General features: G+C 36.4%; 2 protein-coding genes and 1 pseudogene across 2 annotated transcripts; 1 reads left to right on the top strand and 2 right to left on the bottom strand.

Moving 5' to 3' along the window:
• Nucleotides 1–813: 813 nt before the first annotated feature.
• zgc:162780 (uncharacterized protein LOC555377 homolog) lies at nt 814–7,266 on the bottom strand. Its single transcript, XM_067410130.1, has 6 exons — nt 6,973–7,266; nt 6,701–6,861; nt 3,449–3,662; nt 2,190–2,293; nt 1,706–1,843; nt 814–1,590 (listed from the first exon to the last, which is right to left on the bottom strand). Exons 1-6 carry the CDS (start codon nt 7,081–7,083, stop codon nt 1,494–1,496), a joined length of 825 nt encoding a protein of 274 aa, XP_067266231.1. The 5' UTR covers nt 7,084–7,266; the 3' UTR covers nt 814–1,493.
• Nucleotides 4,519–5,259, bottom strand: LOC137035451 (uncharacterized; annotated as a pseudogene).
• A 2,233-nt stretch (nt 7,267–9,499) lies between the features above and the next one.
• LOC137036003 (toll-like receptor 13) lies at nt 9,500–12,346 on the top strand. The gene has a single exon (XM_067409900.1). It carries the CDS (start codon nt 9,500–9,502, stop codon nt 12,344–12,346), a length of 2,847 nt encoding a protein of 948 aa, XP_067266001.1.
• The last annotated feature ends 4,653 nt before the right edge of the window (nt 12,347–16,999 follow it).

The following is a 16,999-nucleotide window of genomic DNA, read 5'->3' as shown; positions in this document are numbered from 1 at the left end:
GCACCATATTCTCTTACATTCACTGTATCATGCGCTGTCATTTGATAGGAGGTCTGTGCATTACTTTTCTTGGTAAGATATATAAACACGCATATCCTGCCATTCATTCTTTCCATTCACCCAGCTATTTGTGCATCATCACAACTAGCTCTGAGTTGAATTTGGGTCAAATTGAGTCCTGGGTCTCATTGACAAATCAAGGTGGCATAGTCGGCTACTTTTATTAGCAAGTTAGCAACATTATCATTGGCTCTTATATCTGCCGCTAAAAAAAAAAAAAAAAGAACCTTTAAGAACCTTACCTTTTGCCCTTGTCACATCAAGACAATATTGACAAACCACTAACACACTAACAACGTATGGTCTGACTTGTAGGCTTTCCCAAAAGAGCTTTATAAGTAGGCTATTGTCAAATATGTGTGTACAGTAAATCAAGAGAGAATTTTAATTTTTCGTTTGACTGAACTGAGGCTAAAATGAAACCTCACTATGTAAGCATCTCAAAAACAAAACTGGTTCAAGCAAACATTTGGACTGTTTTAAGAGAATTGTGGCAAACCGTTTAAAGCGTACACAGAAATGTCACTGACAGTTTCTATGTTTCTTTTGAATCTGTGTACTGAGCCTGTGTTTAATCACTGTACCGTGGAATTGCTATTTCGTGTCGTCACAGGCAGCTGTACAGATGGACAACGTTGGGTAGACATGCTTCTCTCTTAGGTAGCCTACTTTTGCATGTGATCAAGTCAACACTGCACCCTAGTGGATGCTCTTTCAAATACACCTTGTACACTGGACGATTTTTGTCTTGGTTTAATAATTTATTCAAAAACACATTAAATATACAGTTCATAAAGACAATGACCTGAATACAAATCTTCTTCTAGTATTAGATTTTTATTAAATTACATTTCAAAAATCAAGATTAACAAAACAATATTTGTAAAAACTACTTTTTGAAATTTTGAACTAATTTTGAAACTAATGATCAAGATCCCACGTGTACTGAAAGTGTAAAGAAACTACTGCCTTACTTATAGCCTTTAAATATAATTCATTATAAAAGTTTTTTTTAATGCATTAATTATGCCTTGTAATGCACCTCATAATGCATTGTATGGTCTCATGAACAATTGTAACCACAGTTTATAATGCTGATCTATTCATTATTACACCTTTAGAAAGTGTAACTCATTAAAACACATGGCAAACAATCTATTTTAGATGTAACAAGGAATCTGCAAATATTATAATGCATTTTAACTTGGTTACAATTACTTATGAAAAGATTTAATGCATTATAGCATACATTATGAATACCTTTATAATGCATTATACATAAAGGCTTTAAGTAGCGTTACCATTACTTGTTATTGGTAATGAAACTTGATGCTTCCAGTTAAATTAGTAATTAAATAAGCAGTTAATTGATCACATTAGGAATATTATTGAATAATACTATACTAATCATTTAAATGAAGATTTAAAGAATATCAGTCTTCTGCTGGCTTGCAGGCTAGACAATAGAAGTATTTGATTCCCATGATAACTTCTGTCTCCGAGGATGTCACGTCCATTGCACACAACAGTCTTTACAGGAAAATGAGAGTGCGAGGAAAAGAGAAAGAAAGAGATGGTGTGACACACATGTAGGAGTATACAGAGACATTTCATAAATAGCTGTAGACAACTCTAAGTGTAATACCTTTTTTCAATGTCCTGTGAGAGCCGTCTGGCCTCTTCTGGATCTTTTTTTAGTAGTGCCTGGAAAGAGGAGAAAGACTCCACCATGCCGATATAGCTCGAGAGAGGTACAGTCTTCCTCACCCAAAAATCCTCATGCCTTGAGACAAAACAGAATTGCAGATTCTGTATTTATTTTTCTATTTATTTATTTATGATGCATAGTAATATTCTGTTATGTCAGACAGTCAGGGACAATTAATAAATTTGCTTAATAGAATTTAAAGAGTCCTTAGTATTTTTATCATGTAAAATCCAAAGCAATAAGGCACTCAAGGCATAACAAGTCTGTATAGTCACAATACAACACTGCTTCTCTAACATTATAGCTTAATAAATCCTTCTCCAGTCTCTAGCCGTAAGACTGATTGATTGTACCTTGAACTGTCTTCACCTACTTAACTACAAAGATAATATTTTAACAGCTAGTTTGTAGAACTACATACCATTCTTTGACTGGGTACTGGAGAGAGTCGTAGGTTTTCTTGTAAAGTTCGAGGGAGCTGGGACCCAGGTAAGGGTTCCGGAAAGGCTGTAGGGCTGCATAAAACTGTAATAAGACAGATATGTATATATAACTCTCTTGCAAGACCAAAATTGGGTCCCACTTTATATTAAGTGGCCTTAACTACTATGTACTTACATCAAAAAAAAAAAGTACAATGTACTTATTGGGTTCATATTGAATTGCAAAACACATTTTCAGCTATTGAGGTGGGGTAAGGTTAGGGAAAGCTTTGGTGGGTAGGTTTAAGGGTAGGGGTAAGGGTTAAGGGATAGGTCAACAGTGTAATTATAAATGTAATTACAGAAAATAATTACAGATGTAATTACATGCAGGTGTTTTTAAAATATAAGTACAATGTAAAAACATGTATGTACACAATAAGTGCATTGTATCAAATGATTAATTTAAATGTAAGTACATAGTAGTTAAGGCCACTTAATATAAAGTGGGTCCCAAAATTGTATACCATTTGATTTTGTTAATGATTAAAAAACAACATCTCAAATATAACAATATTGTGTGGATCAATGAAACATTTAACTAAATCTACCAATGAATTGTAGGAGATGCTAAAGCACATCAGGGCAGCCTGTGAGTCACGCAACATAAGCATGATTCAAAGCTCAGGAATAAACCAGTGGCTCAGACAGCAGGGGGTTTAATGTACACTCTTAGAAGAAAATGCTCTATATAGAACTTTAAAGGGTTTTGTCAGGTGTCAGATTAATGTTGTTTGAATTCACATTTAATCTTAATTAAATTTTATGAATTAATACTAAAGTTTGAAATTACTTGAGACATTTATCCTTAAATAGACCTTATTTGGCATAAAGTGTTTAAAATTAAGTCAAGAATCCTATATAGAACCCAACTGAACCTTTTTTTAGAGTGTAGATTAGAATGTTTAGAATAAGACTGAGTTCTGATCCATATTGAATGTGTTTTACCATTTGGACTTTTCTGCGAAAATAACAGGCTTCATGAAAGTGCAGGGCTTTATTTTGATGATTTATTATTATTACTTAATTGAAGATTAGAAAATGAGATCAGATGTTTTTATTATTATTATTGGCAATATGAACATATTATATATCATTTTAAAGAGCTTCTAAAACTTTCTCTTATGTGGTGCACACAAATGTTCAGACAGTTGAGAAGCAGTTATAAGTTAGAAATCTTATGTCTTATGATTTCTACCTCATTACAGATGTGGTTTAAAGTCTCTGAGCAGTCTCCATAGCTCAGCTCCATATCCATGGTGTAGTTGAGAAGTGCGAGGCAGCCATGAGGCTTAAGCACTCTGTGAGCCTCCTGAAGAAAACGTGAATGGTTAAACCAGTGGAATGCAGACATGGCCGTCACAAGATCTACAGAGCCATCTTCAAAAGGCAGTTCTTCAGCTGGACTCTCCCTGTGTGTCAAATAAATGAAAACAGTATCATGTATACTATAGGTAAAACTCATAAAGAGAACAAAATTAAGGGCATGAGGTCATGTATTTCACCCCTAAATAAATGAACAAACATATATGGAGGTGGAATTGATTTGCAAACTGACATGACTTATTCCATTTAAATAAGAAGACTTAATTTTTAGACTTTAAGTTTTAAGGGAAATCTACAAAGCTCACATTATATGGTTTCATAAAAAAATTACTAACAGCTAACATCTGGCCACATTGTAAAGATAAACTTGTGAAGAAAAACTTCACAACAGATAACATCACAACATCTGATCATACTGTAAAGGTTTATAGAAATAACTAGAACAGGTAACTGGTCACATTGTAAAGATAAAAGAAAAAACTTAACAGATAACATTTGGTCATATTGTAAAGGTTTATAAAATAACTACATACACCATTTACACTAATTAGTTAAAGCAAAACCACAGCACAGACAGACGTGGAGCGCACCTATAAATCAACACTTATTCATCCTCTACATCAGAAATTATGTTGCTTAGAAGGTTACACAGGGCAAATTCTCAAATGTTATCAATTTTAGGGGTGAGGTTAATTAGAACTGTTGTAAGAAAGGATTTTGAAGTTTTTCAGTTGGCATATGACCCGCTCAACATGAACATGCATATTGGCTATGTGCCTGGTGTTGGTGTTGTCTTCTTCAGAGAGTTGCATGCCTCTCTTGGTGAATGCTGGAATGACAAGTTTCACCTTCCTTTCATAGAGTTTGGTAATGGTAAAGCCTCTGTCTGCAATTACTTCATCGCCTGGACAAAGGTATTCCAGGAACCCTGAATTTGCAGTTCTAAATGATCACAACACCAGGTTTTGAAACACCAAACCTTTCAGCAAGATCACCCTGCAATAAATTAAGACATAGCTTCATCAGAGTCATCAGGAGCTGATCCCAAGTGTACCTGGAAGCTGTTGGTGTATGTATTGTAAGGTGCTCAGCGACTGAATGAAATGCATCCTATGTCAACCCTGTATGCTAACAAAGGTGGTTGGTTCTCAGCAGAGTTATGTACAATGGCGCCGGCTCAACGCATTGTATCAGATGTAGGTGGCTTCAGGTTGAGTTGTGATTTTAAAGCATAGTTGTGGTCAGAGACAGATGGATCCTCCCATTGTGTTTCTGCATCACAGTTCAGGGGCATGTGGATGTGATCATCCTCACAGTTGATCACTGCATCACTGACGCTCATCGATGTTGGGCTAACAAGCACATGGCTAGCTAAGTTAGCTTACCTGAATCTGACAACCTGTTCAGCATCTGGTGTACCTTCTTTACTGCAACATCATTGCCAAACCATTTCTTGGGGTAAAGGTGTTCGTTAGTCGGCTTCCCGTCCAGTGAGGACCATCTCTCTGCTATAACAATTGCAATTGCATCAACCGTGTTACGAACACAATGTGAAGCAGTCGGAGTGTTGCGGTGCACTTTACAATTTACACCCACCACCTTAAGACGAGGAGCACCTGAGGCAATGGCTGCAAGCGCTAAACTTGAAGTGTTCACCCAAGCGCCCTTATGTGTTCGTATCATTTCATGGACGGGAAGCCGACTGATGAACACCCTTACCTCGAGAAATGGTTCGGCTACGATGTTGTGGTAAAGAAGTCACGCCAGATGCTGAACAGGTTGTCAGATTCAGGTAAGCTAACTTAGCTAGCCATGTGCTTGTTAGCCCAACATCGATGAGCGTCAGTGATGCAGTGATCAACTGTGAGGATGATCACATCCACATGCCCCTGAACTGTGATGCAGAAACACACTGGGAGGATCCATCTGTCTCTGACCACAACTATGCTTTAAAATCACAACTCCACCTGAAGCCACCTACATCATATATGAGAACACCCTGGATCTTGTGTTCTGCATTGAGGACCATCTCGCTGCTATTGCAATTGCATCACGAACACAATGTGAAGTGGAGTGTTGCGGTGCACTTTATCCAGGAGTCGGGGTTGGATCTAGATTCAAGCCTACCCATCTCCACCCCCTGGATCTGGATCCATCTCCTCCCACTTTACATATCCCTTAACCTACCCGACTCCGCCCCCTGGATCTCGAGTGTTCTGCAGTGAGAGGCTACTGGAGTAATCAAGCAAGCGCTTCAATCAACGATAAACCAATGGTAAGCAAGCCCTATGAAAAAGCGTTCATGTCCTCGTAGAGCTTGTAATTACAGCTTGTAAGCTGGGAGTTTTCTGAAAGCTCCCAGATGTACCACGTGGCTGCTGTACTGCCTGACCACTGATTCATTAGGCGTTGATAGTGGTGCCATAGAAATGCATAATTCCCTGTCAAAGGATGTGAACAGCTCTGAAAGTAACGTCATGTGTTGTCATCTCAAAATTTCGGAAAAGACGAGGTGGCGTGAATGCAGCATAAAAAAAATGTTGAAATTAATAAATGTTAAAATAAATAAATCTGGAAATAAATACATATTGGAATGAATAAATAAATATAAAAATAAATGAATGCATAAATAAATAGCCTATAAATGGAAAATAAACAAAAGAATAAATACAATTAGAAATTAATTTTATTAAAAATGAATCATATTTATTTTATCAAGTCATATATTCATTTATTTATTTTCCTATTATCACACTTATTTATCTATGTATTCATTTATATAATTATTGATTTATTTATTTATTCATTCATTTTTAATTTCTGCAGGCTTGGTCCTCCATACTAAAGAGAATCATCCTGTCTGGACACAATACTTTTTTATCGAGCATAAAAAAAGTTATTAAGACTGTACAACAAATATGATAATATCATGTATAAATGTTTTATAGAAATGCCACATTGGCCCAGTTCCATAATGAATAGACCATAATTCCAAGACTCAATTGCACAAATCTTCAGATTAATACTCACTCTTGAAGTAAAACTACAAGTAAATGTGTCTGCATTTATTTACACAAATGCAAGCTGTCATGCATTCAGTAACACCCAGTTCAGGTGTGCCTACCTGTAAGAGACATTTGGAATGTTGACATGTTTCCTCGCCATCTCCAGTTGAGCTGGACTGATGTCTGTTCCCACCACACGAGTAAAATGTGGTGCTAAGAGCAATGTTCCCTGCCCTGACCCACAACCAACATCCACTGCCAGGTTATTGGATGACTCTTTCTGACAAATTAGAGTAAAACAGAACAATATGTCCAAATCTTAATGAAATGACAAAGATGGCAGGCTAGTGAATGAATAAACAACAACAAACAGCCATGACAAAAGTCTTACATTGCTCTTGTGGAATTGTAGAACCTTGCCAATGAGCTCTTCAGAAGGCGAAATTCGGTACTTCCAGTATGAGGCTGCATGTTCTTTACCCTCAAACAAACGTACAGCCATTTTTGGACAGCTGTACAGATCAGAAAGCTGGAGAGATTTGAACAGTCAGTATTCTAGGTTGAGGAAAAGAAAACTAGGAAACAAGGGAGTGGAGTCATCTCAAGTTTCAGGCTCTTCTTATTCACACACTGACACAATATCAACCCTGCCAGTCGCACAAAGCCGTTTGAAACATTCCTTTGGGCTAACCATTATGTGCTCAGTTTGCTAATGAGGACTTGTGCATCATGGTTTTCTCACATGTATTGTGCAACAGAATAATAAAAAGTCCGTTCAAGGTTAATAAACATCTCATATGCAATGAGCAGAAAGGGATCAAAGGTTTCCAGGCTAACCAGATGTCATGCTGGGAGGATGAAGTAAAATGTTCACATTAATATCAGAGCAGGGGAAACATTTACACTTAAGTTTTCCCTACAGAGAGAAAGTACAGAGATACATAATGGTAATGAATGAAGAACACTGCTGATGAAGAACAGGCAGTGTTGAGGAAAGTTACTAATTGCATTGCTCGTTAAAAAGTAACTAATTGTGTTAGTTACTTTTTATGGAAAGTAATGTATTGTTACTTTTGTGTTGATTATTTTCTCACACGGGTAGGACTCAGTTATTTGTTATTTTAATTAATAAAAACTACAATAAAAATGTATTTTTGGTAATTGTAAAGGCTCCTTTTAACACTATACTTTTCAAGTCAAGGCACCTTTATTTATATAGCTCTTTTTACAATGCAGATTGTGTCAAAGCAGCTTTACAGTGGTAGCAAGTAAATTATTTTACTTTAAAAGCAGCAGACAGGTCCAGCAAATTGGTTCTTCAGCGGTTCTTCAGTGGTTCTTTGCTGTGGTTAAGGTGCTATAGGTGACCCTTGCTTATTAATATTAGATTTTGTTTGAGCAATTTTAACTGCCTTAAAACCAACCAGACGAGAAAAGTTAAAAGATGATCAGATGGTGTTGGTTATTTTTTCACATAGTCATTATTTAATCTGAATCACTGAACTCATTTAGAGTTTGATCTTTGAGTTAGATTGACATTATTGATTACAGCAGCACTGTGATTCTACAGCAGAAGATCAACTTTTACAATACAATTTTTTTTTTAAAGTTGTCCTTATCACAAAAAAAAAATAATCTTTTAGGCACAGACATCAAGTGACAAGCAACATATTCTGATAAACAGATCAACTCTGAACATTAGAAAACAAGCTACTAAAAAGTCACAGAAAAAAAGCAAAATTTAAATAGTGAGAATAAAGAAAATTACTAAGACAATTCAGCTCATAATTTATTCATGCAGCAATGCATGATGAGAGGCATGGATGAATTTTGATTGGTGGCTCCCAGAATGCACTGCAACATGCTTTATTATTCTCACCATTGTTGAGATTCACAGACTGATTCTTGATGTATGTGTGTTTGAATGAATATTTATTCTAAATCTCAGAACAACTTTAAGAAATAAAAATTGTATTGATAAAGCTGATCTTCTGCTGTAGAATCACAGTGCTGCTGTAACAAACAATGTAAATCTAATCACCTTTGCTCTTTGCTTGTCTGGTTGGTTTTAATACAGTTGACTGCCCAAACAAAATCTAATATTAAAAAGTCAAGGGTCAACAGCTCAACTAAAACAAACCCTGACCTCGCTGATGGTAACTTAAAAATTGTGATTTTCTCCTTTGCTGCTTGTCATCATCAGGTGTCTTCAATAATGCTCAATCATCACTCAATTAATCACTTATTTATCTCATTAATGCTTCGGTGGGTGGAATAAAAATCTGGCAGGACTTTTACTTTCTGACCCCTGGACTACCCATCTCTGGAAAATATTGCATCTGCCACAATGCACTTTCTCTGAAATAGCAGGAAATTTGATAAAATTTCTCAGCAGAAAAATAATTAGTTCAGACTGGCTAAATGATCTTTCAGAACTTTAAACTTAAAGGGAAAATACTTTTATCATTTAATTACCCCCATGTTTTTCTTATTCAAAAAAAGTATGCCTATTTGGTTATACTTTATTTCAATGGTCCACTTTAGACATTTTAAAAACTATAAGTAACTTTTCAACTACATGTCGACTGACTCTCATTAGAGTATTAGTAAATTTTAGACTGTTAATAGAGTGTAAGGATAGAGTTAGTAGAATAACCTGACATGTAGTTGCAAAGTTACTTTCAACATGAGGATAAGTGATGACTGAATTTTCATTTTTTAGTGAACTATGCCTTTAAGCTCTCATACATGTGTTAAAACCACAATAGAAATAAGGCAACTGACGAAGATTCACACCTTCATAGAACTCAGCCACAGAAAAGGGAAGTTTATGTCTTATTCAAATGTTCTGACATGTTAATTATCTCCAGTGACAAAGAGAGATGACGCCTAGACGAGCAGAATCATAAGCTGTAAAGATGGAGGAATTGAAGATGGTGCTTCTGTTTTCATTTCTACTATCTCTGAAGATATCATGTGTTTCTTCTTGGTCTGCTGGTAAATGTCTTTTCTACAGTGATGCGGAGTTTCCTGTTATTAAAACCTGTGGTGGAAAAACAAACACTGCCTTCTGCTATTATGTCACTGACATTAAAGAAGACCTGCGTGAACTTCCATCAAACTTACGGAACCTCTGCATTCAAATGGACCGAGACTGCCACGGTGCCTTGGCTTCTGACTCATTCACACGTTTTGCTTCTCTGGATTACCTTGAAATTACTGGATCTTTTTCAGAGATCCCTCCGGAAGCTTTTAATGGTTTGACAAATGTAACTTCATTAAGTTTAACTAGCTCAGCTTTAGAAGGCTGTTGTGAGGTAGCTCTTGATTTCAGTCACCTTCCCTCACTGAACACATTGCTTCTTTCAAAGTATAGATTATCATTATTGGCACCAAATGTTTTTGAAACAATTCCTCACTTGCAAAAATTATACTTAACCGAAGTGTGTTTGAAGGATATATCTGAGGTTCTGTGTCGCCTGGCAAATGTAAAATCACTGAAGAGGTTTTATCTAAATGAACACACATTGAATAGACTTCAGTACCCAAACTGCTCAGTTTTCAACACTTCTCATGGTTGCATATCTACTGTGTTAAACATTGAAGTGGTAATATTGGATATGGGAAAATTAGAGCATGTAGATGAGGGAGCTTTGAAAGTTTTGGGAAATCTGTTTGAATTTTACTTTAAATCTAAAGCAGACTTCCTTAAAGATCTTTCATTAATTGGAGTACATAAAATCAATAATTTGATTGTCACGGTGGATGTACTTAACATTGATGACTTGTGTACAGCAGCAAAGTTATATTCGATTGAGTCTTTTTATGTTACTTTTAAGACTATTAACTTGCCACTGACTCCTACTAATATCTCAGATGGCTGTGAAGAAGTTAAAACAATTAATCTCAGAAAAGTTTCATTATTACCTTTAAACCTCTTAGATGTATATTTGTTCTTTCAGATTTTCAGGAACCTCACTTGGGTTATGATAGCTTATAATGAGCTCAGACCAAATGACTTTCAATCTCTTTGTGCTTCAGATCCACAGATAGTCAAACAGCTTTCCTTTATGTTTCTAAAATCAAATAAGATAGATGAGATAGTTTCTTACCAATTTATGTGTTTCACAAATCTTGAAACTCTAGATTTATCCATAAATTACATTTCTAACATAGAAGATTTTGCTTTCATTGGATTGAACAATTTGAAAGAGCTATATCTCTGTAGCAACAAGTTATCTTACATTTATCATCACACATTCAGTGGTTTATATGGACTAATGGTCCTAGATCTCCATGACAATCATATTATTCATATCGAATCTAATTCATTTGGACATCTTATTAGCCTTAGCACACTTCTGCTGGGAGATCTGAACTTCCCACCTGACATGTCACCAATCAAGCTGCATTTATCTGATATATTTGGCATAATTCCATTTAATTTGAGTAATATTTTAATTAGTTCAGGCCTGAGACCAATGCAGCTTGTGATCGGGAGTAATACTACACTGGATCAGGCCCTAAACTTGCACATCAAAGGTCAATATGTGACTATAGAGGACTGCAACAGTTCACTCTTGACATCAGTAGTCACACTTCAGATAGATGCAGCATATATGAGCTGTGGAAATGAATTCATTGGGAAATATGTCCGATCGGTCGTCAGTCTGGAATTTAACTCAGTGTTCTCAGATGATATTGGAGACTTGTCTGTAATCAATCAGCTTGTTCATTTAAAAACCTTAAAACTGGCAAACATTGAATTGACTAAGCAGCCAAACTTGGCCGTAATGTTTCACAATCTGACCAAACTCCAGATGCTGATCCTGGCGAACTGCAGATTTTTCTTTCTGGATGGAAGTCTGACCAAAGATTTAAAGGCACTGACAGGTCTAGCGCTCATTCTAAAAGACAATGTCAATGTTTTTCAGAACTTGGTGGAACATCTCACTAGTTTGAAATACCTCAATCTTCAGGGCTTGAGTCTGTACTGCAATTGTGATAATGCGTGGCTTCTCTCATGGGTGAAGAACAACAGGAAGGTGCAGGTTCACATGTTCAACCCCACCATGAAAGAACTGCAGTGTTTGAGTGACAATGGAATTGACCACCTTAACTTTATTGGTTATGCTAAGGAAAACTGTTCATTTGAAATCGAATTTGTGTTCTTTGCCTCCACCTCTGCATTTTTGTGTATTTTTATTATTGTGGTACTGTCATATAAGTTTGCAGGCCAATACATTGCGCCTTTCTATCACATCGCCAGTGGATGGTTCAGCGAGGCTTTGCGTGGAAACGGTAAACATCAGTACCGCTATGATGTTTTCGTGTCTTACAGCGCTAAAGATGAACACTGGGTCATGGAGGAACTTCTTCCGAACTTAGAGAGGCGCGGCCCTCCATTTTTGCGTCTCTGTCTGCACAGTCGGGACTTTCAGTTGGGAGGAGACATTGTGGAAAACATCACAGACAGCATCTACGCAAGTCGCCAGACTCTTTGTCTCGTCAGTCGCAACTACCTCAGTAGCAACTGGTGTTCTTTGGAGATGCAGCTGGCCACCTACAGGCTCCAGGTAGAACACAGGGACATTCTTATCCTGGTCTTCCTAGAAATGATTCCGTCTCGCTGGCTATCCTCCCATCATAGACTGGCCCGGCTGGTAAAAACTAGAACCTATCTAGACTGGCCACAGGACACAGAGATGCATGAGGCATTCTGGGACAGGTTATGGTGTAAACTCAGCTCTAATAAAGCCAACTAGACTTTGTTTCTGTACATTGTAAAGTTGATTAAACAATTGGAAAGTGAGCAAAGTTCCACCGAAAGTTCAGTCAATATGACAACTAATAGAAAATTGTTTCTTTTGTCTTTTTTTCTCCCCCTCAACTGGCAAATGGATGAGAAAAGTAAACTTTAAATATATTTAGCCTACATGTAATGTCCATGTTGTATTTACTTTTCTATATGCTTAATAAATCTGGTGTAAGATCAAATATGATTCACTGTGCAAAAATAAAATATGGCTGTAGCAAGAGTTAACTATTTCAGCTTTAAAAAATCAGCACACTTTAAACATATGTAAACTGATGTTTGGAGTAACTACTGAAATATCCTTTTCTGATAAAAATCAACTGCAGACTATATTTTTGAATATGTTCAGATATGAGCTGCTCTTAGTACTTTGTATAAAGTAGTTTCAGTTCATGTTTTAAGACGTGTTTTCTGCAACACCTTCCTCATGGGCTACATTGCGTGTTAAAGTTGGGTTCGTTACTATAGCAACAGTAGAAACCCAGCGCGTTTTCTTTCAGAATCACCATAAGGAAAATGTTCCATATAAAGTGGACAAAGAGGGCTTTTATAACTATTCCGTTAAGAAAAGTTAGTTTAGGATTAGTTGGGAAAGTGCATGAAAGTCTCTCCAAGCATTAGTATGTTTACCTGGTATGTACCTGGAACACTTTACTAAGGTTGTGTAGCCATTAACACTATACTGCATTATATTTAACTTTTTTTTTTTTTTTAAATATGTATTTTTTAAAGTATTTAATGTATTTAAGTATTTAAAGTATTTAACAATACTTTTACATTTACATTTGGCAGACGCTTTTATCCAAAGCATCTTACATTGCATTATACTATACATTTGTATGTGCAATCCCTGGGATCAAACCCATGACCTTGGCATTGCTCTAACCACTGAGCTACAGGAAAGCTTTTAAAGCCCTTTTAAAGTTTTGGCTTATGTGAATTTCCACAAATGTCAATTTTTATAAGCTATTAAAATAAAGTTATGTAGCATCATCGAGAACTAACATGAACTAACAATGGACAAAATGTTTTTTGTTTGTTTGTTTTTGCCCTTACTCTCTGACCCCGCTGAAGGCTGCTGTGTAATTCACACCTGACTAAGACACACTGAGGGAAGCATTTTAATATCCCTATAAATGCATATTAAAATGCAGAATCGAATCAAATTAATCGAATCGCATCAAATTTTAATGTGAATCGTCTCAAAACGAATCGTTCTGAATTTGCAAAAAAAGTTTTTGAATAAAATCGATCACCTATGAATCAAATCAAATTGAATCACTGTCTTCCCAAAGATTCACAGCCCTAGTAAATTGATCATGACTCCATTGGTAGCAATTAGTGATGTGTCGTTTTTGAACGATTTGTTCATTTTGAACAAATCTTGAATGTGACTCAGGAAGAACAAGTCTTCTCAGGCGGGTGATTCGTTCAGTCGCGCCTGCGCAATATTCTATAGGTTCTGTATTAGTAGTTCACCTGTTTCATTCAATGCTGAGCCGGAAAGAGAATTGATTAGTTATTTTCACGAGTCTTTTGGGTTTTGAGTCGTTCCTTAATCACGTGACAGACCCATACGCTAAACACAGTCTATACAGTCAGGCTGTGCGACCCAAGCACATTATATTTCTAAGTAAATAACTTTAACTCTACAGTTTTATTTCAGTTTAAGTTACAACTGTTAAAGCTGAAGTTATCATAACCTTAATGTTTTAAACTAACATTAATAATTCAAATTCAAAATGTAATTTGCTTTTAATTTATGTCATTATGTCCTTTTTGAGCAATCTTCTTATACATATATTAGACCAATATGTCAAGTCTGCCTAGGAAAAGCAATTATTATACCAGCAAACTCAAAAATGAACAAACTAGGCTATAAATACTTTGTATTGTAGGCTTGGATTATTATATTATTATATAACCTATGTTTATTTACAGATAGACAGTCAAAAAGATAAATTAATCAATATTTTATTTATAAAATAATAACACACCACAGATCCTCAAGGAACAGTAACAAAAACATAGTGACAGTGTAATGTACCTTAGGTCATTTATTAGCTCAATTTAATTGTTACAGGGAATAAGAATTGAATCAACTGTAAATGATTCACTGTAAATGATTCAGAATTAATATTTAACACTTCATCAATTATTCGTCCAGCGAAAATTGAGGTTAGAGTATTTTACCAATTCTGGATAAAATATTATTCTGCGGTCAACAGTAACAATATTTTATTATGATTATTGTTATTATTGTAATTATTATATTATAAGCAAGAGGTAACTTGATATTTTACGTTTAAGGCAGTAATTTGACACACAACACAAGAAACGTGTATATGTGAAAATCAAAACAAGATTTATTGACTACTTCTAATGATTACAGGAAACTAAGGCTAAACACACACACACACACACACACACACACACACACACACACACACACACACACAGGAACCTGAGAAAAATCACAAAAGCAGAGCTTTGGCTTGATTCTTTAGGTTTAAAAGAGTTTCACCAGTTTCCAGCAAGAGAGAGAGAGAAGTTTGCTTGTACCTGCGTTTGCTCTGATAGATGAGGTAATCGGGTTGTTCCGTGACTCGTGTACAGCGGAATCCCGTTCTGGATTGGCTGTCTTTCAGGTGACGTCTTCTCGGGAAAGCCCTGTGGGTTGCTCGGAAGCTTTGAAGGATGCTGCTGTTCTGATCTGAGCGTCTGGCTTGAGCGGCTCTCTTCTTGGGAGACTTTGGTCAGGTATTTCACAGAGGGTTTTGGAGTCTGGATGTGACGGCTGTTGAATGATCAGCGGCGCAGCTCGTGTTTGAAGTCGGGTGTTAGATGGAAAATCAGCCCCGGTCAATCAGTTATCAATGACCCATGCGACTTTTCCGCCGTGGTCAAAGTAGCGGTGCTTCGGCTACTTCTGACCGATTTCTGACTTCCAGCTTCTGACTTCCAGCTTCTGACATTAGCTTGTTCGGACAGCATAGTTTTAAAGGAGCAATTCTGGCTCCATCCTTCAGATGCGATCCTCCAATGAGACGTTGCTACGGAGATTAGACACGCCTCGTCTATTGTCTATTGATCACATCGCGTGATATCTGCAGGGGCGGAGCCAGGGGATGGCCAGGGGTGGCCGTGGCCACCCTTGGCCTAAGCTTGGCCACCCCTTTGGCCACCCCACTCACAACCGCTGCTTCAGAATAAATTTTTTTGTTGACAAGAATTGCGTTTATTTAAACGCAGAACCGTCTCTTTAAGACCACAAAAAAAAAAAAAAAAAAAAACGGGAGACTTTTCAGACGCGCACTCCAACTTCGCCTCAGCGCCAGGCTCAAGTCAAACGCGCGCGGAAATGATACAGGTGCCGAATGAGCTTCAGCAGAACAGCAGTGAACGGCGAACATTATATATAGCTTACGTAAATGTTTCTCAACTGGTGGGTTGCAAGACGCGCAGTTTTCAATCACGCGCAAATACGGCGCGCAGTATATTAGCCTACTCACAATAAATAAAGCGTAAAAGAAACTACGAGCATGCAAAGTCGTAGTTCTGTCGTCTGTTAAGTTATGAAATGACAAAAAAGCGATTAAAGCTGCATCAAAACTGTGCATGCGTGTATGTAGGCCTATTTGAGATTTATGCGTCACATATGTCTCTGGACTAAAAAATTCTGCTATGTCAGATCACAATATAGGCCTAAGGCACAAACTGATATGTACTTTTTTTAATGCATAAATAAATGTAAGAACTGTGCATTTTTTATTAGAAGATGCTAATTTTGCAATAATTTATAAAGTACAAACAAAAGTTATAACATTTAAATGCTTAAAATAATTAATTTTACATTCTGGCATTTATGTGCTGTTGACTTCTGCATCAGCAAATGGGAATTCAAAAGAGAACACTTTTTTTTCTTTGTATGAGATTAATTTAGGTATGATAGAACTGTTGCAATTCTTTATTTTGACTATATAGAAAGTTTAAAATTTAGTTATTACTTTTTTGGTTAATTTTTGAAACAGAATAATCTTTGAACTACAGTATGTAGTTATCTGCATGTCTCGATATGCAACAATGGAGAACAAGTTATTGGGGGTTTTGAGAACTAGAACAAGCTGACTGGACAAGTTGAAATTTAGCTATAGTGTGAGCCACTTTACTAATATGCCTGCAAGTGAGGAACGCAATAAATAAATAAATAAATAAAATAAAAAGGTCACATTCACTCATCTCAATTAATTAAGTACAAATGAACTGTATTAGTTGTGTTGTTGGCACAGTTCAGTACTTTATTGTCAGACTCATTTTTATGTTGAAATAATGAAGATGTCTGTGCCACCCCAGACTGGTTGCTGGCCCCTGCCTGGCCACCCCTATGAAAAAATTCTTTCTCCGCCACTGGATATCTGCAGAACATTCTCCTGTTTTATTAACAACTTTATAAAGTTTCTTAATATTTTCCTAATACTGAATTTCAATGTTTCATTCACACAGAATTACAGAGAATTATAAACTCTGCATTTAGAGCTCAAACACGACACACTTCTTACACACATATTACTAGACTGACCTAATTAAAACAATGATTATAAGA

Source organism: Chanodichthys erythropterus, chromosome 14, assembly GCF_024489055.1.
Source record: "Chanodichthys erythropterus isolate Z2021 chromosome 14, ASM2448905v1, whole genome shotgun sequence".
NCBI classification, from domain to species: domain Eukaryota; kingdom Metazoa; phylum Chordata; class Actinopteri; order Cypriniformes; family Xenocyprididae; genus Chanodichthys; species Chanodichthys erythropterus.
The sequence above is the reverse complement of the archived record's forward strand: the minus strand, read 5'-3'. Positions and strand labels throughout refer to the sequence as shown.